Source organism: Mirounga angustirostris, unplaced genomic scaffold, assembly GCF_029215605.1.
Source record: "Mirounga angustirostris isolate CCGP_5_RB_7025 unplaced genomic scaffold, mMirAng1.0.hap1 SCAF_4, whole genome shotgun sequence".
NCBI lineage: Eukaryota > Metazoa > Chordata > Mammalia > Carnivora > Phocidae > Mirounga > Mirounga angustirostris.
Window position 1 is genome coordinate 165,987,584 of NW_026991712.1, and position 24,527 is coordinate 166,012,110.

Genomic DNA, 24,527 nt, shown 5'->3' on the forward strand with positions numbered 1-24,527 from the left:
CGCCGCGCGCCAGGCCCCGCCCTGCCGTCTCCAAGGCAACCCTGCTCCTCCCGCGGCCGCCGCCAGCCTCGGGCGGCCGGTTCCCAATACCCGCTTCCAGACTCCGCCCCCCCGCCTCCGCCCCACCGAGCGGGACCGCCCAAAGCACAGTGTGTCGCAGAGGGGTGTCTCTGCGGAGGCCGGGTGCTGGGGGCCTTCCCGAGTGAAGGCGCAAGGAGGGAAGGAAGCAGGCGGAGCCGGTGTCTTTCTTTTTTTCTGGTTTAATTCCATCCAGTGCCCCCCTCCCCCATAGCACCTGGGGAGCCGCGTAATACCCGATCGAGTCCATAAAAGGTCACAGTTTGAAGGGCATGAGAGGGGCAGTCTGGGCCTGGGTCCGACATCTACACGGCTGACTGCTCCTCAGGCTCGGCGTTCTCGGCCAGGTGCAACTTCTGTCTGTGCCAGTCAAGGATTGCGATGCTTTGGACCCCAGTCTTTCCAGCCCTGTCTGTCCATCCTGCACAGGCTTAGTTTCCCCAACTGCGCAAAGAGGCGGGGTCGGAGGACTCGGGTGATCCGTGGTCCAAGTTGCAGTCCACACCCGCCCTTCTGGCTAGGTAGCTTACTCCCTTCTCTTCTGGTCTAGATCTTGCAAGTACGTGCACCCGCACTATTTCTGGCTGAGACTAGATGGGGAGATAATCTAAATCAGTGAAAATAATTATTCAATGTTGAAAGAGTAGGAAGACATCAGACAAGCTTTGTCATGGATTGGTGTCAGCTAAAGTACTTGCAAAGATTTTCTTTCTTTTAAAGATTTTATTTGGGGAGCGCCTGGGTGGCTCAGTCGGTGAAGTGTGCGACTCTTGATTTTGGCTCAGGTCATGATCTCGGGGTTGTGAGATCGAGCCCTGCAGGGGGATTCTCTCCCTCTCCCTCTGCCCACCCCCTCTCCCTCTTAAAAGAAAAAAAAAAAAAAGGATTTTATTTTTTTCACTAGTGTAACTTAAAAGGTTTTATTTTTATTTTCTTAAATATTTTATTTATTTATTTGACAGAGACACAGTGAGAGAGGGAACACAAGCAGGGGGAGTGGGAGAGGGAGAAGCAGGCTTCCCGCAGAGCAGGGAGCCTGATGCGGGGCTCCATCCCAGGACCCTGGGACCATGACCTGAGCGGAAGGCAGATGCTTAACGACTGAGCCACCCAGGCACCCAAAAAGGTTTTATTTTTAAGTAATCTCTATACCCAACATGGGAATCGAATTCACAACCCTAGAGATCAAGAGTCCCAAGCTCTACCAACTGAGCCAGCCAGGGACCTCACTTGCAAGGATCTTCATTAAGTAGATAAATCACATTCCCTATAACTATCTTTCTCCTGATATTTGGGACAATTCTGCCTGGGGGACAGTTTGTGACTAATTCTGCTTCAGTAGGACAGAAAGGGGAGACATTGGTTATAGTGTAAATACACCTAGAGGGTGGTGGGGAGAAGGGAACTGATTTTGTCTGTGGGAGGTGTGGGCATACATACACACAGCAGGGTCCCCTGGAAAGGATACATAGAATTACTAAGATCTTCCAGCTGTCAACAGAGAGAAAAGGAGGTTTCTGTCAGGAGAGGCACCAGGCCAAACCCCAGATGCCCTGCAAGCGATCTTCTGGTAGGGGTTGGGGCTCCATGCACCCCCAGCTTTTCACCCAGGGGCCAGGAATAGCTTTAGGATCATGTACCTCCCCCACCCCGCAGTGTCCCCGGGAACAGAAGCACCCAGCCCTGACGCACATTGCTAAGCAGCTGGTCCAGGTTTCGGTCAGCCATCGTCTTCTTCTGCTCCTCAGGCAGCCCCTCAGTGACCCCGTCCTCTTCCTCCTCATCCTCCTCCTCCCCACACACGTCCAGGCTGAAGTGCAGCCGGGCCAGCTTCTCCTGCATCTCCCGCACGTGCTCCAACTGCTCAAAGGAGCATTCCTTCCCTGGACAGGACCTGTCTGAGCCCTGGGAGCACCGTGGGACCCTGGCCCCAGCCACGGCCCAGAGACCAGGCCCTCCAGCCCCACCCACATACCCCCTCAGGCAGCCCCCCTGGTGGGAACTCACCAAAGGCCTGCAGCCGGCCCGAGTGAAAATCATTGAGCAGGTTCAGCAGTCCCCCCTCCATCTCATAGACGTCTGTCACCTCGGTCAGAAAGGAGTGCTGCAGGGGAGTGCCTGCCGAGCCGCCCCCGCTTCCGGCCAGCACCGGACGGCATTTCTCCTTGCCTACCCTGGGTGGGGTGGGCATGGCCATGGTCACAGGGTGGGGGCAGCCAGGTACCCGAAGGTTTTTTCTGCCTTCTGCCTATGCACTAATTCATCTTCCTCTCTACTCCTGAACAGAAACGGATGTTTGCTCTTGCAGCCCTGCCCGGGGCACCAGGACTGGGAAGGGAAGGGAGTGGGTGAGGAGGGGTAGGGAGAAGAGATCAAAGGAAGGCTTTCTCTTCAGATGACACTCCCAGCCAGAACCAGGCCTGGAGGGGGGCTTTTGGGTTCCTGTCTGGGCCCTGCACTCATTCCTCCCATGGTCCTGGGGGAATCGCTTGTCCTCACTGGGGACAGTTACTCCTTATTGTCACGACAGCCATCTTACCTCTCCCAAAAATGTCTTTCTGCTCCTCTTCTATTTCAAAACTGTTTTGAATTTTCCATTGTCCCCAGGATAACACTGAAGGACCCTTCTCAGCCTGCCCCCCCCTTCTTTCCTGTTGCATTTCCTACTGTTCTGTCTCCAGCCCTGAGCTTCAGCGACACCCCACTGTGGTGGTCCCCAGACAGATCTCTCAGGCAGGTAGTGTGCAAAGCCACAGGGGACACAGTCACGGGAGAAAGAATTCCTTGTGTTTCGTGGGAAACAAACATGGAGACATTGTACGGTAGGATACAAATCCCCACTTATTAAGAAAAAGTAAGCAAAAATTCATATTGTACAGGGGCGCCTGGGTGGCTCAGTCGGTTAAGCGACTGCCTTCGGCTCAGGTCATGATCCTGGAGTCCTGGGATCGAGTCCCGCATCGGGCTCCCTGCTCGGCGGGGAGTCTGCTTCTCCCTCTGACCTTCCCCCCTCTCATGCTCTCTCTATCTCAGTCTCTCTCTCTCAAATAAATAAATAAAAATCTTAAAAAAAAAAATTCATATTGTACATCTGAGTCTCCCCGTACCATCTCCTGCTCCATGACACTTGAGGGCCACCAACCACCTGTGGTTGCTGTGGAACCACCCAGGTTCCGGGAACCTCCCAGGCAATATTTTTCTTCCATACTTATGTCAGGCAAGTCCCTCAGCTTAGACATTCTCTCTCTCTCTCCAGTGTGCCCTTCAGCCTCTCCTTCTGGCAGCATCGCTCACTCCCTGCTCTGCGGTGCATCAGCACGGTGTGAGATCCCAGTCACCCCTCTAGCCTTTCCCCTACACCTGAGGGCACAGACTGGGGCTGAGGCATCTCTGAGCTCTCTCTCAGCCCCAGGGAAGGCATCAACAGTTGCTAAGGCTAAGGCTTAGGCTAAGGCTGTCTTTACCTTGCTTCCCACAGGGCTCAGCCCAGAGTGGGGGTGGGATCCCGTGGGGTCCCTCCCTCCTTGCCCTGCTTTCCTTCTGTACCCACCTCTTGAACTTGGCCCGCTGCTTGGGGGAGGGCAGATGAGGGAGTCCCAGGGCCAAGGAGCCGCTGTGGCTGGTGGGCACAGGGACCCTTCGTAGTGTTCCCGGGGCCTGGGCTGGCTGGGTCAGGCAGGGCTTGGGACTCCTTTTCTTCTTCTTGTCCTCCATTGGATGCCGGCTGGGCCTCAGGTCCCACTGAGATAGCGAGAGGCAAAGGCATCACTTCACCCAGCCACCCCTGAGAGCTGCACAGGAAGGGCCCTGGGACCTTCCCACTGCCCCATCATAACTGCCAGGGCCTCGGTCCCCTCCTCTGTCCAGGGCGGGCAGGCCCAGATGCTGGCGCCCTCCCGCTGGGGTCTTGGATGTGTGTTTGAAGGACCTTCCAGGGCCTACCCCAGGCACCCCCCTGCCCTCCAGCCCCTGGCCTGAAAACCTGGCTGCTGCCTGGAAGGGCTGGACCAGACACTGTTGTCCCGCTGCTGCTGGGGTTTCCTGTCGGGAAGCTGGCAGAGGAAACGGAGGGGGAGGCAGCGAGGCTGTGAGCCGGCAGGAGGCCAGCGGAGGGTTAGGGGTGTCTTAACCAGGTCCTCTTGTATTTATTTAATCAGCTGTCCGGGCAGCTGCTGACAAACTTTGTCGGCAAGGGAGGTGACCAAGATGTGGGTGGGGGCGCCTGGGAAGACCTTAGTGTCAGGCAGTCACCCCCAGAGGATGGGTGACGGCGCTCACTGTGGGATCCCCCACCCACTCGGACACTGGCATCCCTCCTCTTCCGCCCACCCCCAACCCCAAACATCAGGCAACTCCCAGATGTTCTCTGGGACGGGCTCCCTGCCGCTGCGGCCAGGGTGGGGTGGGTGGTCGGGCAGCTGGCCGTCTGGGCTTCCAACAATGGCCTGTGGCTGGCACTGCTCAGCCTCCCGTCCAGCTCCACCCCCTAAGCCTCGGGTCAGCTGAGGTCCTCCCGGAGGAGGGCCCGGGGGCTCTTTCCAGGGGTTCTCCCAAGCTGCTCGCTCCAGGCTGCCGACTCTGGGATGGTGGCGCCCCTGGGGGCATCAGCATTGAAATTGGCACCTGGCTGGCCGGCCCCAGGGGGTGTGGTGGAGGGGACACCGGAGCACGTCCTCCGTCTGGCGTTGCAGCAGCTTGGCCCAATTAAGGACTTGACAGAAGAACTGGAGCAGGAGCCCCTGCTCCCCGGGAATGGCTGGGGGCCACCTGGGATCTATTTCCCATGCTCAGTCTTTAAAGCCATGTGCCAAAAGGATCGCTCGGCTGGGGAGCCAGGATCCAAAATGGAGCGTCAGACCCGAGACGTTCCGCACGCCCCCCCCGCCCCGGAAGGGGGCAACTGACCTGGAGGTGTGGCGTCGGGAGTCGGGCTTCGGGGCCGTTCCCTCCGCGATCGGCGCTCTCCTCCTAGGGAGCGGAGCGGGTGGAAGTAGAGCTGGCAGGAGGTAATTTGCATTTAAAGAGAAAGTGACCTTCTTTAGCGGTTGGGATGCGTAAGATGGGAGGAGACTACAGCAGTTACTAGGCTGTCGCTCTCACTTGACTTTACCTCCCCAGCTGAGCTAAGGTAACTAACGTTGGTTGTGTGCTGCCCATCTAAAAAACTCACTTTCCCATCAGTTCGGGGAGAAGCTATAGTCCCTTACAAAATGGTGGTGGCTTTGTCAGAAGGCCAGGGTGGGGCGATAGGGATGGGGGGGCAGAAAATGTACATAAGCATGTAAGATACATATAAGCATACAAGATATATATATACATGAGCCTGTAAGAAGCAGCAGCAGAAGAAACTGCAAGAGAAGACAACCACCTATTGAGTCTGGGTCCCCTGTTAAGCACTTTATGTACATTTAATCCTCATAACAATCCCGCAGGAGGATACTGTCATCATCCCATTTGCCGAAAGTAAACTCTAGTCTTTTGAGGGTAATACCACTCACCCCACGATACCCAGACACTTCTCGCTGGTAAGCAGTGGGGGCTATATTCAGCGCCTGATGAAGTGATGGGACCAAGCCTCCTCCCTCCCCACCCCCAGGTCTAAGATACACGTGTGGGGAGCATCAGGTCAGAGGGAAATCGGTGCGATTACTTGGCACTTGACCCCAACCCCCAGGAGGCTGACCCAGCGCTGCCCGTGCTGCCTGGGAGGCCAGATCAATGGGGCAGCTATTTAAAGACCTGGCAGAGGCTCCCAGCTCAGGTCCCCGAGAACCATGATGCAACAGGAGACAGGCTTATCCTTGGCCCGGTTGCCCTGCGGTCCCAAATTAACTGCCCCAGGGCAATGTGCACAGCACCCTGGTCCCTCTTCCCCTCCCATGGGCAGGAGCAGCTTCCTGGCCCCTGGGCCTCCAGGTAAGTTAGGGAGGGCTGGGTTCTGTTTCCACAGGCACCCACGCAGGGACCTTTCCCAGGTGCTTCCAACATCTAGACTGTTTCAGAAGAGGAGACATTAATTCAGGACTTTTTCAATAACCAGAGGCTTGAGGGAGGGTTCTGCAAAGGCGGAGAGGACAACGGGTGAGCTGCTCTCCTCCAGCTGCTAGAGGGGCACCAGGGCTCCTCCAGGAAAGTGGTGGCAGGTGCAGGAGCACCCCGTAGGGTGAAGCTATCCTCAGAGACGCATGGCTTGGGAGCTTCAAGAGTTGGGGCGGCCTCCCTGGACTCCTTCCGAAGATCTTTGACTGTGGCCAGCCCAGAAAAGTATCAACCTGTTTGGACTCTGATCAGAAGGGGCAGAGGCTCCGAGGGGACAGTCACAGCCAGTGTGAACACATCTGCTTGTGGAGGCCTGGAGGGAAGGGCCCTTTACTTGTCTCTGCCGTTTGTTGGGCATTCACATACCATCCTTTGTGCCAGGCCAACCCAGGCTCCAGAGAGAATAGGGTGCTGGTACAGGAGCCCCAACTTTTGCACCTAGGCTTGGCAGGGTGAGCAGGAATGTGTAAAAAACCAGCCCATTCTTCAGAACTGCAGGCAGAATGTGGTCTTCTCAAGGAAGGTTCAAAATCAAAGGAACTCACAGGTAGGCCAATGCCAAAGGATGCTGCCCGTGGCAGACAGCCCTGAACAGCAGTGCTCACAGTGACCGGCCATCTGATTTTGGGCCTCAATTGGCCTATGCCTCCGTCTCTGGTCTCCTTACCTTATGCCTTCCTCATGGATCTTCCCAATGTCCTCTTTAAACACCTTCAGTGGTTCCTGTCCTCTGGATCTAGCCCAGATTCCTTAACCTGTCACACAGACTCCTGGTGACCTCCTCCCACGACCCTCCTGTGCACCTGCATTTCTAGGTGAGCCACTTCACTACTAAATCAAGTTGTCAAACTTCTACCTGTCCTTTGGGTCATAAGGCCCTTCCAGGTGTGTCCACCCCTAGCTCTTTGCTGAAGGGGACAGGGGCTTCCTTTACGGTTCCACAGCACCACCACAGTTTCTTCATCTAAAAGTATCCTTTGGGGGGCGCCTGGGGGGCTCAGATGGTTAAGCCCCTCCCTCTCCCTCTCCCCCCCTGCTCGTGGTCTCTCAAATAAATAAATAAAATAAATAAATAAAATCTTAAAAAAAAAAAAAAAGTATCTTTCGGGACGCCTGGGTGGCTCATTCGGTTAAGCATCTGCCTTCGGCTCAGGTCATGATCCCAGGGTCCTGGGATCGAGCCCCGCATCGGGCTCCCTGCTCTGCGGGAAGCCTGCTTCTCCCTCTCCCACTCCCCCTGCTTGTGTTCCCTCTCTTGCTCTGTCAAATAAATAAATAAAATCTTAAAAAAAAAAAAAGATTTCTGAGAGAAGGAAAGCGTAACCGACTGAGCCACCCAGGCGCCCCATAGAGAGTACTTAAAAAAAAAAAAAAAAAAGTATCTTTTCTTCATCACTAGCCTGACCCCTCATGGGGCAGGGGCAACTTGTCATTGAATGAAAGAAATCTGATGCTTCTATGTATCTGAGCATCATGCCAACTTTGCCACGGGCTCTGCTCAGGCAGCTCAAATGAATTTGCCTGTGGTGACTTGGCAGGCAGGGCGCACTCCGGAAGATGCACAATATGGCCCAGCCAAAGGCTCTGCAGCAGATCCAGACAAGTCAGTGACGGCCAGGTGGATCCAGAAGCACCAACTGACCACAAAGTCAGGAGAGAAACAAGTAAGGCAACAGACTCTTTATTTAACGTGGTTTAAAATACATCAAAATCAAGTCCCTGGCTGTTGTGAATACCAAAAGGAGACAAAAAAAAAAAAAAGGCTGTCAGCACAGCTTTAAAACAAATCTGGGTGGCCAGGTCGGGCCATATGGGAAGCAGTTACAGGGACAGAAGGCAGCACCCCTCCCCCAGGCAGGTGCCCGGCTGTCCCTGGGGCGGCCACCTCTGTGCTGCTCAGGTGGGAGGCCCGGGCAGCAGCTGGAGAATCAGCTCAGTAGGCTTTGCCGCGCCCCCCCCCCCCCCAGCCACCAGGGCAGGTCCACTGGCCTCTCGATTGGCCCTCAGCAGGGCCACTGTGACGGGAGCGGAGATAACCGTCTTTACAGACAGAACATCCTCTCACAGAAAGTGCCTGAGCTCAGCCCGTGGTCCAGAAACCTCATGGAAAACAAAAGAAAACGAGTGCTGCCGATACCTCCCGGGAACCTGGTGCACGCGAGGCTCTCAGGCCGGCAAGGTCCGCAGCACACGTTACGTCAGCAGGGCCAAGGGCTCGGGGCGGCGAGCCTCACCGGCAGTGGTCCCCTGAAACGCTAGGAACCTAAGGATCCAACACAGCTCTTGGTCCCGAAACGGAGGTCACGTGCTCGGGCCCTGCCCCGGGGAGGACGGCACCGGCCTTCATCCGGACAGGCCACCTTCCCCCGCATCCGGCCCAGGCTCGGGGCCGGAAAGCAGAACAAGCAGAGCCGCTGTAGTGCTCAGCGTGGTGTGGCCAACGGGGAGGAGAGGGAGAGGGACAACGGGGGCCTCAGCTGCAGCCTGGCCCGGACGCCTAGACACGGCTGGGGCCGCCCTGCTCGCCGCAGCCCCACAGCAGCTGGACTGGCTCTCTGGGGGCGGCTGCGCTGCAGTCGTGGTCCCCCACAGCCTTCCCCCTCAGCCCGTGGGCTCCACGAGGTGGCTGAGGCAAGCAAGGCCATCGCGTGGGCTACCGCATGCCTCCTGCTCTTGAAACCGGCCAGGCAGCAGCTTGCCTCTTCCTTGCGCTTCTGGAGCCCAGCACACCCTGTACGCGGTTGTGTGTCTCAGCCTGACAAAGGGCCGGGCGGGGGGGCGGGGGGGAGGAGGAGAGGGGGAAAGAAGGCCTTACTGGGGAAGGACACGGCAGATCCAGGGACCATTCCACATATAGCCATTTCAGAGGGCAAGATCTTAGGAAACACTTGTCCACAGGAGAGGAGCTCAGCCAGGGAGGGCAAGTAGGTGTCCACACTTGGCCCGGCTGCCAGGGGGTCCTGAGCTGGCTGCAGCAGGGGTTAGCGGGAAACACTCCACGGCCCAGCAGGGGCTCCTGCCACGGGGGCAGAGGAAAAACGGTGTGCCGGTCCCGTGCCATCTCTGGTCTACGTCGTTAACGTGTTTCACGCGCACTGAGCACTCTTCATGAACCTGTTTATGTGAGGGACTGAAGTGAAAGGCATGGAGAGCGGGCTGGTTGTTGAAGATGAAGGGACCTGCAGGATAATGAACTAGCTTCAAGGAAATCCAGCAAGAAACAAAAGCTCCACCATCCTGTGCCTCTTGGTCCACAGCTCCCTCAGCTACACTGAAGCCGAGGCCCAGCCAGAGGCAGGGTGTAGGACCTCACGCCCACCAGAGCCCAGCTTCCCAACCCGTGCCTCATTCTGTTGTTCCAGAAAATTGCTCTGTACAGACTGATGAATACACAACCGGCAAAATTTTCAGTCCAGAGCAGCAAGTACTGGGGGGCGTGGGGGCACCAGACCCGAGTATCTGCAGCCGTCCTGCAGATTTCTGAGGCTCATCAACTGTCAAGTCTCATTCCGTCCCTCAGCTGCCAGACAAGAGCTGGGGGCTTCCACACAGGAACTGAGACATCAAGGACATACTTCAGCTTATTCTTTAGGCAATGGGACCAGGGCAAATCTCAAGGATTGCACATTAACGGTGGGGTTAGAAGCAGAAACAGACTCCTAAAAGCCAAGGGGACAGTTGGGCACGGGGCCCAGCAACTGCCACATGGAGACAGTGGTGATGGGCATCAGCAGTGGCCTCCCAGGACCGAAACACATAGGCAAGCTTGTGGCAAAACCATCAGATGCCCTTCTCTTCCTCCTAACTGCAATCTGATTTCACCGAACAGGAAAGCTCAGCACCAACGTGGCAAAGATACCAGGTGGGGTGTTGAGGGTGGGGGGCACTGGAGGCCAACTGCGCCAATGCCCCTCCTCCTTCCTCAGATCAATACACACACTGTCATGTGCAAAACAAAAACAAAAAACAGAAACCTTCAGAAAGCATCCTTTGGGTGATCTCTTGTCAATCATTTGTGCAGGCTAGAGAGGCACCTGTGAATGATAAGGCTACTGAGAAGCATCGCTGGCCTGGTCCTGGCACCACCTGAGGGCTCCCTAACCGTGTACCAGCCCACAGCAACTTTCTCCAGGTCCCCCGTCCAAAGCAGGACAGCAGTTGGATCCCCAGCTCTGAAGGCCCCGCCCGGGGACCCCTTTCTCCAGGTTAAGAGAAGCAAAGGAGCTTCCAGGGGAGCTAGGTGAGCCAGAGCTGCCCAAGCCCTGCTAACGAGGGAAATGCAGTCAAGGCCTGAGTGTATCACTTGTCACAAGCCCTCACGGGCAGGAAGGGAGGGATCTGAGCCTCAAGTCAGGCAGGGGAATGCTCAAGTCACTTGTCCTGCCAGCTCACTGTGACAGCAGCTACAGATGGCAGCTCCTCTTTCAGACTCTTCAGCTCACAGAAGAGCCAGTGACTTCACCCGTACACACCCCCACCTCCAGTGCAAGCCCATGTTCCACTTAAGAGACAGAAAGGTAGGAGGCCTTGCACATATGCCGTATGTATGTAAAACTGACCCACGAAATCCAAAACTGCCAAGTGTCAGATGCCAGCCAGGTCGGAGCACCCTGGGCCTCAGCACTGGACTGCTTAGCGGTGGGAGCCTTGCCTGGGCCAGGCCTGGCTGGGCTGCTTGCTCCCTTCCCAGCACGCCCCCCGTGCCAGGTTCCCTAGGCGGTGGTGGAGGTGGACTCCTGGGGCCCCGCTTGGCCGGGTGTTTCTGTGCTCGCTGCTCCAGGGCAGCAAGGAGCTTCTGTGACCCTCGGGGAGCTTGGTGATTGGGCTCCAGGACCCTCACAACCTTGATCCCTGGAGGCGGTTGCAGCCTCTGGTCTTCGCTCAGGGCCGCCGTCAGGGAGGGAGCCCTGGCCACCAGCACTCAGGTCCTGTACCCTTTTGTTCAGGTCGTTGCGCTCTGTCTGCAGCGCCCGGCACAGCTTCTCCAGCCGCTGGATTTTCACCTGCAGGCCCTCCAGCTCTTTGTCCCGGAGTGTTTTCTAGGGAGAGAAATGGGGCCTCAGTGCCACACCATCAACCCCCCACACCACAGAGTCACGTGGTAGAAAACATTCACACCTGAATGATACTGGGAGCAGACCAGAGCCAAAAGCTGGTCCCTTCCTAGTGAAACAGCCCTGGTGGGTGCCAAGACGTGGCTGCTGGTAGGGGGCAGTGTGGCGCCGAGAAGGGGCGTGTCTTGAAGACCACTTATTTCTCCATTTATCCGCCAGATGACACAAAGTAAGACCTGGCTTTTAAAGCCTATTTCCTTATCTGTTACAATGGCCTACTGGGGTGCTTGGATGGCGCCAACGGTTCAGCATCCACTCTTGATTTCGGCTCAGGTCATGATCTCAGGGTCACAAGACAGAGCCCCACGTCAGGTTCTGGGCTCAGCAAGGAGCCTGCCTGAGATCCTCTCCTCTCCCCAATCCTGTACCCCTCCCCTCTGCTCACACATGCATGTGCACACATGCTTTCTCTCAAATACATACATCTTTTTTTTTTTTTTTTTTTAAGATTTTATTTATTTATTTGAGAGAGAGAGAATGAGAGACAGAGAGCATGAGAGGGAGGAGGGTCAGAGGGAGAAGCAGACTCCCTGCCGAGCAGGGAGCCCGATGCGGGACTCGATCCAGGGACTCCAGGATCACGACCTGAGCCGAAGGCAGTCGCTTAACCAACTGAGCCACCCAGGCGCCCTAAATACATCTTTTTTTAAGGTTTTATTTATTTGAGAGTGCATACACATGTGCACAAGGGCGGGGAGGGGCTGAGGGGCAGAGAGACAAGCCGACTCCCCAATGAATGGGGAGCTCAACTTGAGGCGATCCCAGGACCCTGAGATCATGACCTAAGCCGAAGTCAGATGTCAGATGCTTTACCAACTGAGCCACCCAGGTGCCCCTAAATAAATCTTTAAAAAAAAAAAAAAAGGCTAACATCAACCTCACAGATCTTGAGAAGGTTCAATGAACTGCCATTACCTAAAACATTCAGGACGGTCTAGTATATAGTAGCTACTCCAGCAACTAGTTCCTTTCTTCTGCATCTCAAACCATGAAATCAAATTAGCTGAGCTACTCTGCATATAAACTGTGCGCACCATTGGTACTCCTTGGTTTTCGGTTCCTGTATTTCTTTCATCTGTTCTCTTTGCTTCTACTGCAGACCTACCACTGGGCTCACCATCTCCCATGGGGCAACAGTCGGCAGTGCCTTTGGACAGATGGACATGTAAGTCCCAGCGCCATCTCACGCCAGCTGCATGACTTACTGGTAGGATGCAGAGGAAAGGGCCCAACACTCAAAAACTGCCTCCCCGCTGCCCCCCCACCCCCCCCCCCCCCCGCTCCAGCTGCAGAGCACACGCAACCCACCTCCTCAGCCATCTCAAGCAAGGCCTTGTTGCTGCTTTCCCACCGGGACCGGTACATGGTGGTTTCTTTCTCCAGCTTCTTGATCTTCTTAGTCATCTGGGTTATGGGACAGAAAGAAGGAAATGGTCAGGGGGCCAGACCATCTGTGCATCTGTGTCTCCAAGGTGGGGAACAGTCCCAACAGGGCAAGGTATTACGGGCGCAGTCAGTGCCTTTGGTGCCACCTTGGGACATCTCAAGGTCAATGCCGCCACCACCACCACCAAGGACTGACAAGGCTGCCCCTTGTCCAGGACAACCTGGAGGACGCACTTATCAGTGATGCTTCCTTGAGAGGTGGGGAAAGGCTCGGATCCCTCCTTACAGCCCACCCTTGGTATCAATCACACTGTTACTGTAAACAGCTCCCCAGGAGGCACCCCAGGGGCTGGGGCTTCTGGAAGACAGGCCCGGTGAGCCGCTGCAGCCACACCCAGCCTGGACACTGTTACCTTCTCCATCTCCTGTTTGAATGTGGTGAACACCTCACTGCTTTTGGAAAGAGTGTTCTGGAATTCCTCAAACTTCTCTGTGTATAGGGCCAGCTGGGTGAGAAAGAAGCCGAGATAAGATCAGGCTTCTCTGGAGGACACTTCGGGTTAACACAGTCAGACCCAACCTTGGACCTCGGACCCAACAATTCTATTGAGATACCATTTTTCTTTTCTTTTTTTAAACGATTTTATTTTTTTGACAGAGCAAGAGAGCATAGATAGGGGGAGCGGTAGAGGGAGAGGGAGAAGCACGCTCCCCACTGAGCAGGGAGTCAGACTTGGGCTCGATTCCAGCACCCTGGGATCACAACCTGAGCTGAAGGCAGATGCTTAACCGACTGAGCCACTCAGGCACTTGAGATACCATTTTTCTTTAAAACAAAACAAAAACTATGTATTTGGAAGGACGGAATCCAAAATGTTAAGCCTAGAAAGCAGGATTTGGGGTGACTTATATTTTGCTTCTTTTTTTTTTTTTTTAAGATTTTTTTTATTTATTTATTTGAGAGAGACAATGAGATAGAGACAGAGAGAGCATGAGAGGGGGGAGCGTAGTCAGAGGGAGAAGCAGACTCCCTGCCGAGGAGGGAGCCCGATGCGGAACTCGATCCCGGGACTCCAGGATCATGACCTGAGCCGAAGGCAGTGGCTTAACCAACTGAGCCACTCAGGCGCCCCTTATATTTTGCTTCTATGTATGTTTTCAAACTTTTCTTCTGAAATTAAGTATAATTAATGTAATTAAAAACAACCGTTCCATCCCTGCCTCCTCAAAAGTAGCACAACACTTCCAACTAGGAACGAAGTCCTTCAAGCTCACCTAGCCACCTGGTCACCACCGTGCTGGGCGGGTCCAGAGAGAACAAAGGCTCAGCAAGGTCACACAGCAGTCAAGGTGGTCCTAGAACGAGGGTCTCATTTCCCTCCCCCAGGATGGGGCCCAGTGAGGGGACCTCAAGAGGCACAGGATCAGGACCCACTCTGTCTCACCTGCTGCTTCAGGTGGGTCTCCTGCTGCTTCATCAGCTCGCACATCCTCTGGGACTCCACTGCCTCTTTGAGGAGCTATTTCCAAGACAGGACCCCAGATCCTATCAGAAGCCCCGAGGGGCTGTTTGGTCTTTTTTAGCCACATGCCCCAGGACCCACTGAAGCTTCCTGCTCTCTGACTGCTATCTGAGGAAGCAATGCCCTGGTCTGGCCAGGCGGCAACCTCTCCCTGACACACCTGATGACTTATGAGCTGAGCCAGAACCCAACCTGCCTCCTCCCAGACTCCCCACCCTCAGGGCCCGAGCCTCACAAAATCCTTCTCCCGCTGGTGCCTCTCCTCTGCCTCCTTCAGCATCTCTTGGGCCTGCTGGAGCTTGGCATCCACCAGCTGCTGCTGCAGGTCCTTGTGTTTGAAGACTTTGTCGATATGCTGCAGGAAAGCATGGTGGGAGGGCCACCTGTCAGCACCTCCCTTTCTCAGGGAGGCCTGGTGGCTACAGAGACGTCCCATCTGCAGAGACCAGGGTCCCCTGCCCAGCCTCCCATCTCACTCTGACACGCTGGACTCCTCACGTTCCACAGCACTTGGGCCCCTTGTCCCTGGAAGGTCTACTTCCGAATCTCCCCTTGTTTCTCTCCAGTCAGTCCTGGGTGGGCACAGGGATGAAACTGGCTCCCAAGAAGCCAAGTAATAAATACACTCAAACCTCCGGCCCCAGATCACTCCGCTGGGCTAACAGCCCTCACTTTTGTAGCCCGACTCCCTTGTCAATGGGAAGAAAGGACAGAAACGACACCTCCGCCAACACAACAGCTTAGCTCCCTTGGCAAAGATCTGCCCCATCTATAGCCCAAGACTAGATGTGCAAATTTCAAGGCAGTCCCCCGAACTGCCGGAGGGGCCCTGGGGGCCGGGAGTGGGTGAGACCGCAAGAGGCGGTGGACTCGGTGTGGCTTCAAAGATCAAAGCAGCTGGGAAAAGGCGCGTGGGGACGTCACCTACACTCCTAATAGGACAGGAAAGATGGCCTGGAGCTGGGTGTTGGCTGTGCAGGACTCCTTACCTCCTCCCGGAGCTCGTACTGCTCGATCAGCTTCTTGAGCCTCTCTGCCAGCTCCATGTTCTCCTGGCGCAGCTTGGAGTTACGCTCATTGTGCTGTTCCATCTGCAGTTGAATGTCGTTCAGCGTCACCTGGAAGTGTGAGGTCACCTCCTTGCGCTTCTCCTCTTCCTCCCGGGCCCGCTGCACGCCTTCTTCCTGGGCAGAGAAGTCAGCCCCATCCCCATCAGCCGCAGCTCCCCAGCCAGCCATGGTCTGTACCGACAACCCTCTCTGCTCTCAGAGTGAGGAGCGGCCAGGTTGCAAGATGTCCTGCGATGGGGCTCCCAATGGACCCCTCTATCAGGTGACAGCAAGGGAGAGATTCTCGCCCTAGAACGATGCAGGCATTCTAGAGGAACCTGGATCTCCCGAAGCCCATTCTTCCAGACCTCAGGTTAAGTGGTCTTGTTTCTGCACTTTCATTTCTCACCTCTCACCCCCACTGCCCACCGCTGACCCCTAGTTCAGTAGTACCCAGGGTTGGCAAGATTGTGCAGAATTAGGCATGCAGACACTATTGGTGGGAAGGCAATCTGGCAAAATCTATTAAAATTTACAATGTGCACATTCTTTGACCCAGACATTTCACTTCTGAGATTTATCCTATGGATAAATTGTATACAACGAGCCGGGGATATATATATATAACTAGAACTTCCACTGTAGCTCTATGTATATAGTAGTGTAAACTTAGAAACAACGCAGCAATTCCTTAACTGGGGCACTGATAAAATACCGTACATGCATACAATAATGCTGTCAAACAGAATGAGACAGCCCTCAATAAACTGAGAGGGAAAGGCAGCTACGCATTCTGGGAAGTGAGAAGACAGAACGGGATGTGAAACGATACACGGTGACGGCTCCATCTGTACGGAACCCTATGTGGGAGTGCGTACAGATGCAGCTAGTCTGCGGGCTGTACTTAAACTTGGGCGTAAGTACGTGTACTTCCCAGTGGTTTCTGATGGACACTGGGGTTGAGGAGGGTGGGCAACTGTCACTTTTAAGCTGCTATACTTTTGTCACCTTTGAATCTCTCCTACCAAGTTTATATTAAAGTTGAAACGCTGTCAAACTAAAAATGAGCAAAACACATTGCAAAATACCATATATTTGCTGATCCAAATTTGTAAGAAATAGATAAAGGATCCATAGGTCAGAGCAGTGACTGGGCTTTAACCAGACTGACCCCGCCCCCGAAGCAGCAGAACGAAGAGAAAAGCCCCAGCATTCCAGACCCACCACGGCTGGGAGAGGAGCTGCCTGCCAGAAACTGAACAGTACGGAAGCCCTGCCTCCCGGGCTCCCTCAGCCCCGCAGCCCTCACGTTACCGGACACGAGGATGGGTCAAGGGGTTCTAAGAAGCTGCCGCTAAGGTAGGGGCGTCACCGGGGACACTGATGTCTCTGCTGAAAGCCCGTGGTACTTCTTAAGGGCAAAGCCCACTGAAGAGTGGAAGTCAAGGGAAGCAGTCGCGGGCCGCCCACCTTGAGCGAGCGGTTGTGGCGCTGCAGCTCACGGCACAGGCTCTCCAGCTTGCTGCGGGCCAGCACGGCCTTGCTGTGCTCCCCGCGCAGGTGGTCCTTCTCCTGCACCAGCTGGCTCTGCTTCTTCTGCAGCAGCTTCATCTGCTTCTGGGAGTTCCGGTGCTCCTCCAGCTGAGGACAGGCAAGGCAAGGAAGTGCCGTGTGGGGCCCTTCCCCGGGGACCCCGGCCCTCTCCCGACGCCAGTTGTTAAGGGCTCCAGCTGGACACCGTGCGGGTGACTCACACCTCTCCGACAACCCCGAGGGCCCCGTGGCAGGGATACAGAAACGGGCCGTTGGGACAAGCAGGGCTGCAGACCCCAGCTTCTCCCTGCTCTGACCAGAGACAAAGTTCTCAAGACTCTCACCTCTTGGGACACTCATGCCCTCAGATGAGACCCCCACCACACCCTCTTGTACTCAACAGACCCCCGTCACTCCCTCTCGCTGCTCCGAGACTCTGCACCATTTCTCTCCTCAGTGTGATTGCTGTTACCATTTTGGCCTTTTCATTATGGACAGATCTTAACCTCCTCCTCAGCCCCGTCCTCCCCGCCGGATCAGCTACCCTCCTGTGAGCCCATTCAACGCAGATACAGTGTGACTCAATTATGTAATGACAACTCTTCCAGTGGCCACGTTAAAAAGGTAAGTAGATGACATTAACACTAGTAAAACATTTACTTAATCTAATATTTATTATTATAATACTCAACCTGAAACCAATGTAAAAAATTTGCGTATTTTATTCTTCCCCTTTCCTTAGGTGTTTGAAATCCAATGTGTATCTTACGCTCAGAGCACATCCAAATCCAGACTAGCCACATTTCAATTGGCTAATGGTTACTGTCCTGGACCGTGAGATCCAGGTTTTGTCATTACCCAGAAGCACACATATCTCCATTATCTCATGCCAGGGCAGGACCACTATCACCTATCATTCTAGTTCCTTTCCTCCAATATCTGTGGTCCCAGAAAATCTACCACAGTGGACCTCCAACCTAATGACCCAATCATCCTTCCACTTTCCTTGAACTCTCCTTTAAATAATCATTGACTGGGCACCTGGGTGGCTCAGTTGGTTAAGCGACTGCCTTCGGCTCAGGTCATGATCCTGGAGTCCCGGGATCGAGTCCCGCGTCGGGCTCCTTGCTAACCGGGGAGTCTGCTTCTCCCTCTCCCACTCCCCCCTCTTGTGCTCTCTCTCAAATAAATAAAATCTTTAAAATAAATAAATAAATAATCACTGACCTTCTTACCTTAGATTTCTTATACCCTCAACTCTCTTGCCCCTTTTTCCTAGCAAAACTCCAACCCTGATATACCAGCCTTCTGATTCCTCTACACCGCACTGAGGCAGCCTTGCCTGAAGAATCTCACTTTAAGTTCGTGGCCACCCCTTTGGGGCAGACCCTTGTCTGCCACGCAGCCCAACTATATTCCTTATGTTATTCACACTCCTCTTCCACAGAAGTATTTCATCGTCCTCCTTTTCAACTCTCCTCCGCCCCAGCAACAACTATCTTTCTCATTTTGCTGAGAATGGAAGCAACCAGAGGCACAGGGGCAGAAGCTCCACCTCTGCCCACCCACCTCCAGCTGCCTTCTCCTTTAGTCACCAGGACCCAGCCATGCTTCCTACCACAGCCCGCCCTCCCGCTCTGGCCCTTACCTCCTCGTCTACTTGAGAACATCACTCTAGCGACTCAGCTACTCCTCTCTTCATCAATCTTTCCCCGGCTGGCTCATTCTGAAGGGGTGGTATCTTTTTCATATCCTGTCCTTTATTTAATCATTATAATAACCCCACCAGGCAGGTGTGATTTTCACAATTTTACAAATGAGAAAAATTCCCTATAGGAGAATTCCAGCTAATAAATGTGAATGGAGTGAAAGTTAAAAATAAGTAGTCAGGAAATGACCCTGGATGAACCCATTCATTCAAATTCTGATGGCAACCTGACTAGGGAGAAACCTGGGTGGCCCCACCTGAACCCAGTGGACAATCTTCCATCACTAAAAGCGGGAGGAGCACACTGTGTTTCTCTACAGAGTACTACTTATGAAGAGCTCTTATCAAAAGTGTTGAACTTGGATTGGATCAAGCTTCTAGAGCTCATTTCCACTTTATCTGCAGGAACTAAGGAACAAATTAACTGCCACCACAAAGCGAGAAAGTGAGGCACCCTACAGGACAATTGATCTGCAATATGTCAATCTCATGAGAAAAAGGTTGGCAGTAAGATGAAGACTGTTTTGGAGTAAAAGGAAAAACAGCTGTAAGGACCCAATGCATTAAATGGACCTCCCTAGACCCTGATTTGATCAAACAGATATTCTAAACAACCGGGGAAGGATTCGGATTAGAGAATATCACATGACCAGCGCTAATTGTGTGAGGACGGCGCTGTGCATTTCCACATTTTGGGGAGATGCACACTGAAGCACACAGGTGTGAGATGACGTGGTATCTGGGACTGGGGCCAGAAGCCAGGGTTCTACCACTGGAATGTGAAGGGTCTCCTCTTACAGTCGGCCTGGAAGAGGCCAGCTGGGACTTGACTCCCCACATAACAGATGCGGAAAAGGCTCAGAGAGAGGCTGAACAGGAATTAAGCCATCCACCTGCCACTGCACCCTCAACCCCATGCCAGGTGGCCTGCTGACTTTCCGAGGCAGGGCGGGTGCAAGGAGAAGGGGGAGAACTGACCAGTTCGGCATACTTCTTGCACAGAGCTGCGAGCTTCTCCTCTGGGGTGCTCAGCGTGTTCAGTGTCTGCATCAGCAATGTGATCTCCTTCCCTACAAAGCACAGGGAGCAAAAGCATGGACCCCTTTCTCTGGGGCTCTCCCCAGGCCCCCGCTTACACTCTTAGGCTTCGAGGCAGCCCTCCACCATTATACTTTATATTGTTTGTTGAACAGGCTGCTGTCCTGTCAGACCGTGTGCTTCATGAGGGTGGCCGCCAAATCACTCCTGCCTATTCCAGTGACCCCAGTGCTGCCCGGTACTGTCCCTAGTGCCCATCTCAGAGGACGTGCTCCACAACCGCTTGACAAATGACTGAGGCTATGTGGAGACTGCGTGGTGAACACTGGGAGTGGGAGAAAAAAACTTGCCTGCTCTACCAGCAGGAGAAAAAAAGACATCCCACTGGCCAAGTGCTACTTGTCGACGCAAGGAAGGCCCTTCTGAAAGAGAATGGATGCAAAAAAGGAATAGGTCTCCTTGGGAACGACTAAACTCTTATCAACAGAGGCAGCCACACAGTGAACTTTATTTGTTCCCTCCCAAACACTGAACTTTAAATCAAATACATCTTCCAATATTTGATCCCAAGATTAAGAAACAACAAAAACAAACAAAAAAACCCTCTTGTAATTAGGATGACAGGCAGAGATGCGGAAATAAGGACTAAGACATGGATATATCACTTAACTTTGATTCTTTAACACTCACACTACCTCCCCGCCCCCCATAACTTTCTCTCACTGTCTGTGCCTGAGTCAAGGGCTCTTCCTTCTGTCTCCCTGGAGGGCTGCTGTACAGAGCACAGCAGCCAGCTCCTGAAGTGTCAACCCCAAGAGGCCCAAAAGATCAGTGTGGAGACTGCAAGCATTGGCACACAGGCCACATCCAACCCACATGTGGGTTTTGTTTGGCTCCTAGCACATTAGTTGCCAATTGTTAAAAATCCAGAGGGATTTCATGTAACTCTGCATAAAAGGGGCAAAAAAAAAAAAAAGGCTGGCCACACTTAGCCTGTAGTGTTACATGCTATCAGCATGCTGGGACCAGAGGGCAATCACCCCTTCGGATGATGTAGGCAACATCTTGTCTTCATAGGATCCCCTGTCTAACTTGGCTTATTTGAGTTTTCAACCCTGGTCTAGTCCAAATCTTACTGCAGACAGGTGAAAACTAAGGACCAGAAAGGAAAAGGTCTTGCCCAAGTTCACAGAGCAGGTTAGAAACAGTGCTGGCTGACACAAGAGCCCGCCCAGGCCTCCTGCTCTCCATTTTCTCAAAGATGGAGCAGGGTACATTTTGGTTCCCATCTACTCCCAAGGCCAGAAGCCCCTGTGCAGTGAACAACCTACATGCCTCTGTTCTATGGCCCACAACCCTGGCTTGGATCAAACTAATGTGACTTGCTGCTCTGGAAAGTAGTTTCCTCTGAATCCTGGCACAGCAGGTTAGCCCAAGGAATGTCAGGTCCAAACTCCCCCGCCTCACCAGCCTCGCCAGCAGCTGCCCTCTGCTCACCCAGACCCTTGGCTTTCTTCTTCTCCTGCGGCCTTCGGTGATCTCGGTCTCCGACCTCGTCACTTGCCCGGATCTCATCTGTACCCGGCTCCCCCTTGGAGGTCTCCTTCTCACCATTGACTACGGGGGTCTCTGGCTCAGGCTCCCCATTCCGCGAAGCATAGGTCCGGGACTTGTCTGCATCTTCGGGTTCAGCAGGCTCACCCTGTGCCCCATCCTCACCTGGGCCCCCCTGATTGTTGTCCACACAGTATGTACTCAGGATGTCTTCCAACTGGCGGCTCAGCTCCTCAGAGACATCACGGAGGGCCCCAGACTGAGCAGTTTTGGCTTGTGCTCCTACAGCAGGGCAGGATGAGGGGCAGAATGAGAAACAAGATGGTTATTCCACTGGCTGGGATTTTTCAGGCCCAAACTTACTGGTTTGGGTTAAACGTTGCCTACCTTCTTTAAGCCTCAGTTTATTCACCTATAAAATGATATAATTATTTCCCACTACTGCCCACCATGTCTGTTTTGAGTGTGAAAGAAATCAAGGAAATAAAGCATCCAGCACAGAGCTCAACATCTAGTCCATCCCCCTTCTCCCTGCAAAAATCATTTCTGGCTATTAAAGTTCCAGGGGCGACTGGGTGGCTCAGTTGGTTAAGCAGCTGCCTTCGGCTCAGGTCATGATCCCAGGGTCCTGGGATCGAGTCCTGCTCGGCGGGGAGCCTGCTTCTCCCTCTCCCTGCCTCTCTGCCAACTTGTGCTCTTTCTCTGTCAAATAAAATCTTAAAAAAAAAAAAAGTTCCAGAAAGGCCTCCAATGTGAAGAGCAGTTACCCACTGGTGAATATATATATATTTATATATATATATTTATAGTATTTATAACCTGGGCTGGCTGTCTCATTTGATTGCCACCTGATTTAACCCTGTCAAAGCCTTCTCTCAAGACTTCTGTTCCCGTGCTTAGAGTGGGAGGCTCTATCAACGTCCCCCCCCCTCGGGAAACGGGGATCTGGGGGTGGACCAGACTCAGCGCGGTCGCCCTCTCATTCTACATTTCCTCCTTCCTGGGTAACCAGCGGCACAGGCCTCCAACTCCAGAAGCTACCCTGGCGCACCACAAACTCCTCCCCCTGCCCGCTGGAAAGCAGAGCTGGCACACACCCTCAGTCTTCCCCGGAGCCTGGCTGGAGGAACCTTCGGCTTCTGTCGCAGGAGCCGGCTGGCTGGGCCGCCCCTGGGTTCCCTCTGGTCCTGCTTCCGCTTGCCCCGGGTTGGTTTTGGGGTTGGAAGTGTTGCCCGACTGCTTAGCAGCCCCATTCTTTTTGTCTTGGTTCTTCATTGTGGTTTGCAATGCTAGGCTGGGAACAGATCCTATAGAAACAAGCACACTCGCTATTTTCCAGACTTGGAAATTCTTCACAGCTTGGAGGCGAAATCCCAATACCGGGTGCACAAAGCTTCTTAGAACACACTGGCCGGCTTTCACCGGAGGGAGCCAACGGTTCCGTCTCAGGCCGGTCAGGGAAGCACGGCGCGCCCAGGCAGGTTTTCGGGGCGCCGCTCCAGAAGTAGGGCAGGCGAGGCCTCCTTTTTCTCGAAGCCGCTTCCCGGCACTACACGGCCCCCTCACCACAGGCAGAGCGCGGGATAGGCTCAGGGCCGGAGACTGACGTGGCGGGACGCTCGATTCCCGTCCCTCCCCCGGCCCCCAGGCCCCACGTGGGCCACCCCCCGGCCGCGCGCGCAGCCACCCACGCCCCGCGCGCCCTCCAGCCGCGCGCCCCGCCCGCCCGCGCATGCGCACAGGCCCCAGCCCGGTCCCCCCCGCCCCCCCCGGCCCGCGCCCTTGCGCAGAATCTGCATGATTCCTCCCAACTGGCCGAGAGCGTTCAGGCCCACAGACCTTCTGGTCGCCTAGTCCGCCCAGCCTCCGCGACACGCACCTCACTGCCGACCTCCCGACAGCTTCGCCCGCTCTGGCCTCGCACCGGAAACCCTGGGTAACCGCTGCCGGCCGAGCCGCCTGCTCCTGCCGCAGCCAATCAATAGCCGGAGCTCTCGCGGGGCTTTCTGGGAAAGATGAAGCGGCCTCTGAGGCGGGTGACTTGGGAAAGCGGGGGAGGGAAATGACTACACCTCCCGCCATGCACCGGGGCTGACCCCCCCCCCCCCCCCCGCAACTTCCAAGGTGCAATAGAAAGGACTTTAGTTCTGGGAGCCGTATGCCCAGGAGGTCTGAAAGGAGCTAGTCATTCTGCACAAATACTCGAGTCCATCTCGTTCCTATCGTGAAGTTATAATTCAGGTCCAAAGCCCTGCGACTGGCTGTTCTTTCCTGCACACCCCCACTGGTCCTTACCGTCTGCTGTGAACATCTATGACTAGGAACTCTGAGGACAAGGGATAGAATATTGGGCTGGTAATCAGACCTATATTCCAGTCCTAACCTCATCGCTAATCTGTGTGATCGGGCATTCTTTTCTCTCCCAGGGCCTCATTTTCCGTATTCAAATGAAAACTTTCCATAACAATAGTAGTTCTTTGAGCGTTTACAGTGTGCATTTTTCCATCTACTAGCTTAATCCTCGTAACTACTTATTAAGATTAGTACTATTAGTTATTCCTATTTGCATCTGAGGACAGTAAGTCAAAAGTTACTTGTTCCATCGCTGTTGAATGGTGTGAGCAGGGATTCAAAACCAGTCTGGGACAGTGCCCATTTTAACTCCTGGACTACTCTGACTCCTACCCAGAAGAAATAACCATGGCACCCTTTCCCTGAGGATGAGTGAAGGTAATTTGGTGAAATTATTTACCCCCCGCCCCCAACTCTCCATTACCAGCCCCTGAGTCCCTCTTTGGAAGGAGCTGAGGGGGCTCTCTGCAAGAAGTTTGGCCTCAGCAGATTCCTGAACTTTTTCTATGGCCCATCCTCTACAGACAAAATCCGAGTTGCCCTGGGGCTAAAGGGGGAAAACCCAAACTTCTTCCAAATGTGAGATCACAGTTCTTTATTCAGCTGCCTATAGATAATGGAATAAAAAGCTAACAACCCATGTGCCTGGAATTTAATGTGTAAGTGGTTTGGCTTGTTTCCAGCTAATCCTGCCCATGCCCTCTTTTTTGCTCCCGCTATACTTTTACTATTTCCAGGATTTCCCAGTTTTTTGCAGGTGCTATTCCAGCTTCCAAAATGCCCTTCTGACAAAAACAGTATTTTGAGGTCCAACACAGAGGTCACTTTAGAGCCTTCCCAGTGCTCTGCAGTCTGTCCCTGCTCCCTAGGTCTGGATAGAGCTCTGTAACAGCATTAGTAATGAGATGTTGAAATTATTTGCTTACAATTCAATGAATATTGTAAGAACTGTTGGCTAAATTGTATTCCTAAAGCCCAGCATCAGTCCGGGGCAGCGAAGGCAGAGAATGAAATTGTGCAAATCGAGCATTGTTTTGGGGCTCTTAAGGATGTTCAGTATTTTCCCCAGTTAGACTTAAGGGCAGTGCTCTTCCTCATCCCTTAGTCTGTTTACCAGGTAACTTTGAGAATATGGTATAGTAGTATAAAGGTG

The 24,527-nt window shown here is 54.0% G+C and overlaps 2 protein-coding genes across 13 annotated transcripts; both read right to left on the reverse strand.

Moving 5' to 3' along the window:
* Nucleotides 1–244: 244 nt before the first annotated feature.
* On the reverse strand, nucleotides 245–5,253 carry CCDC28B (coiled-coil domain containing 28B). Of its 7 annotated transcripts, none has more exons than XM_045898207.3 (6): nucleotides 4,984–5,253; nucleotides 3,629–3,819; nucleotides 2,086–2,252; nucleotides 1,771–1,961; nucleotides 1,519–1,569; nucleotides 245–668 (listed from the first exon to the last, which is right to left on the reverse strand). In XM_045898207.3, the coding sequence occupies exons 2-6, from the start codon at nucleotides 3,790–3,792 to the stop codon at nucleotides 510–512; spliced, it is 732 nt and encodes a 243-aa protein (XP_045754163.1). In that variant the 5' UTR covers nucleotides 3,793–3,819; nucleotides 4,984–5,253; the 3' UTR covers nucleotides 245–509. The 7 variants fall into 7 exon arrangements, with proteins under 7 accessions (XP_045754163.1, XP_054368984.1, XP_045754166.1 ...); XM_054513009.2 differs by having other exon boundaries at nucleotides 245–522; nucleotides 4,984–5,242; XM_045898210.3 differs by having other exon boundaries at nucleotides 245–438; nucleotides 1,547–1,569; nucleotides 4,984–5,141.
* Nucleotides 5,254–7,782: 2,529 nt separating this feature from the next.
* On the reverse strand, nucleotides 7,783–23,058 carry TXLNA (taxilin alpha). 6 transcript variants are annotated; one of them, XM_064589546.1, is made up of 12 exons: nucleotides 22,902–23,058; nucleotides 22,120–22,329; nucleotides 20,966–21,304; nucleotides 19,819–19,890; nucleotides 19,409–19,500; nucleotides 16,660–16,830; nucleotides 15,130–15,324; nucleotides 14,376–14,495; nucleotides 14,063–14,137; nucleotides 13,031–13,123; nucleotides 12,540–12,635; nucleotides 7,783–11,156 (listed from the first exon to the last, which is right to left on the reverse strand). In XM_064589546.1, the coding sequence occupies exons 2-12, from the start codon at nucleotides 22,295–22,297 to the stop codon at nucleotides 10,830–10,832; spliced, it is 1,758 nt and encodes a 585-aa protein (XP_064445616.1). In that variant the 5' UTR covers nucleotides 22,298–22,329; nucleotides 22,902–23,058; the 3' UTR covers nucleotides 7,783–10,829. The 6 variants fall into 6 exon arrangements, with proteins under 6 accessions (XP_064445616.1, XP_064445617.1, XP_045754172.1 ...); XM_064589547.1 differs by having other exon boundaries at nucleotides 22,862–23,007; XM_045898216.3 differs by lacking the exon at nucleotides 19,819–19,890.
* Nucleotides 23,059–24,527: the final 1,469 nt, after the last annotated feature.

Bases quoted from the DNA above. Each gene is read 5' to 3' on its own strand.
- TXLNA (XM_064589546.1), bottom strand. From the start codon at position 22,297: ATGAAGAACCAAGACAAAAAGAATGGGGCTGCTAAGCAGTCGGGCAAC. The intron at 19,891-20,965 runs GTGAGCAGAGGG...ATTCTCTTTCAG, and splicing joins GAAGAAAGCCAAGGGTCTGG to AAGGGCCTTCCTTGCGTCGA. The intron at 15,325-16,659 runs GTGGGCGGCCCG...TTCTCTGCCCAG, and splicing joins GCCACAACCGCTCGCTCAAG to GAAGAAGGCGTGCAGCGGGC.
- CCDC28B (XM_045898207.3), bottom strand. From the start codon at position 3,792: ATGGAGGACAAGAAGAAGAAAAGGAGTCCCAAGCCCTGCCTGACCCAG. The intron at 2,253-3,628 runs GTGGGTACAGAA...CACCCCACCCAG, and splicing joins CAGCGGGCCAAGTTCAAGAG to GGTAGGCAAGGAGAAATGCC. The intron at 669-1,518 runs GTATGTATGCCC...CTCCCCATCTAG, and splicing joins TCCAGGGGACCCTGCTGTGT to TCTCAGCCAGAAATAGTGCG.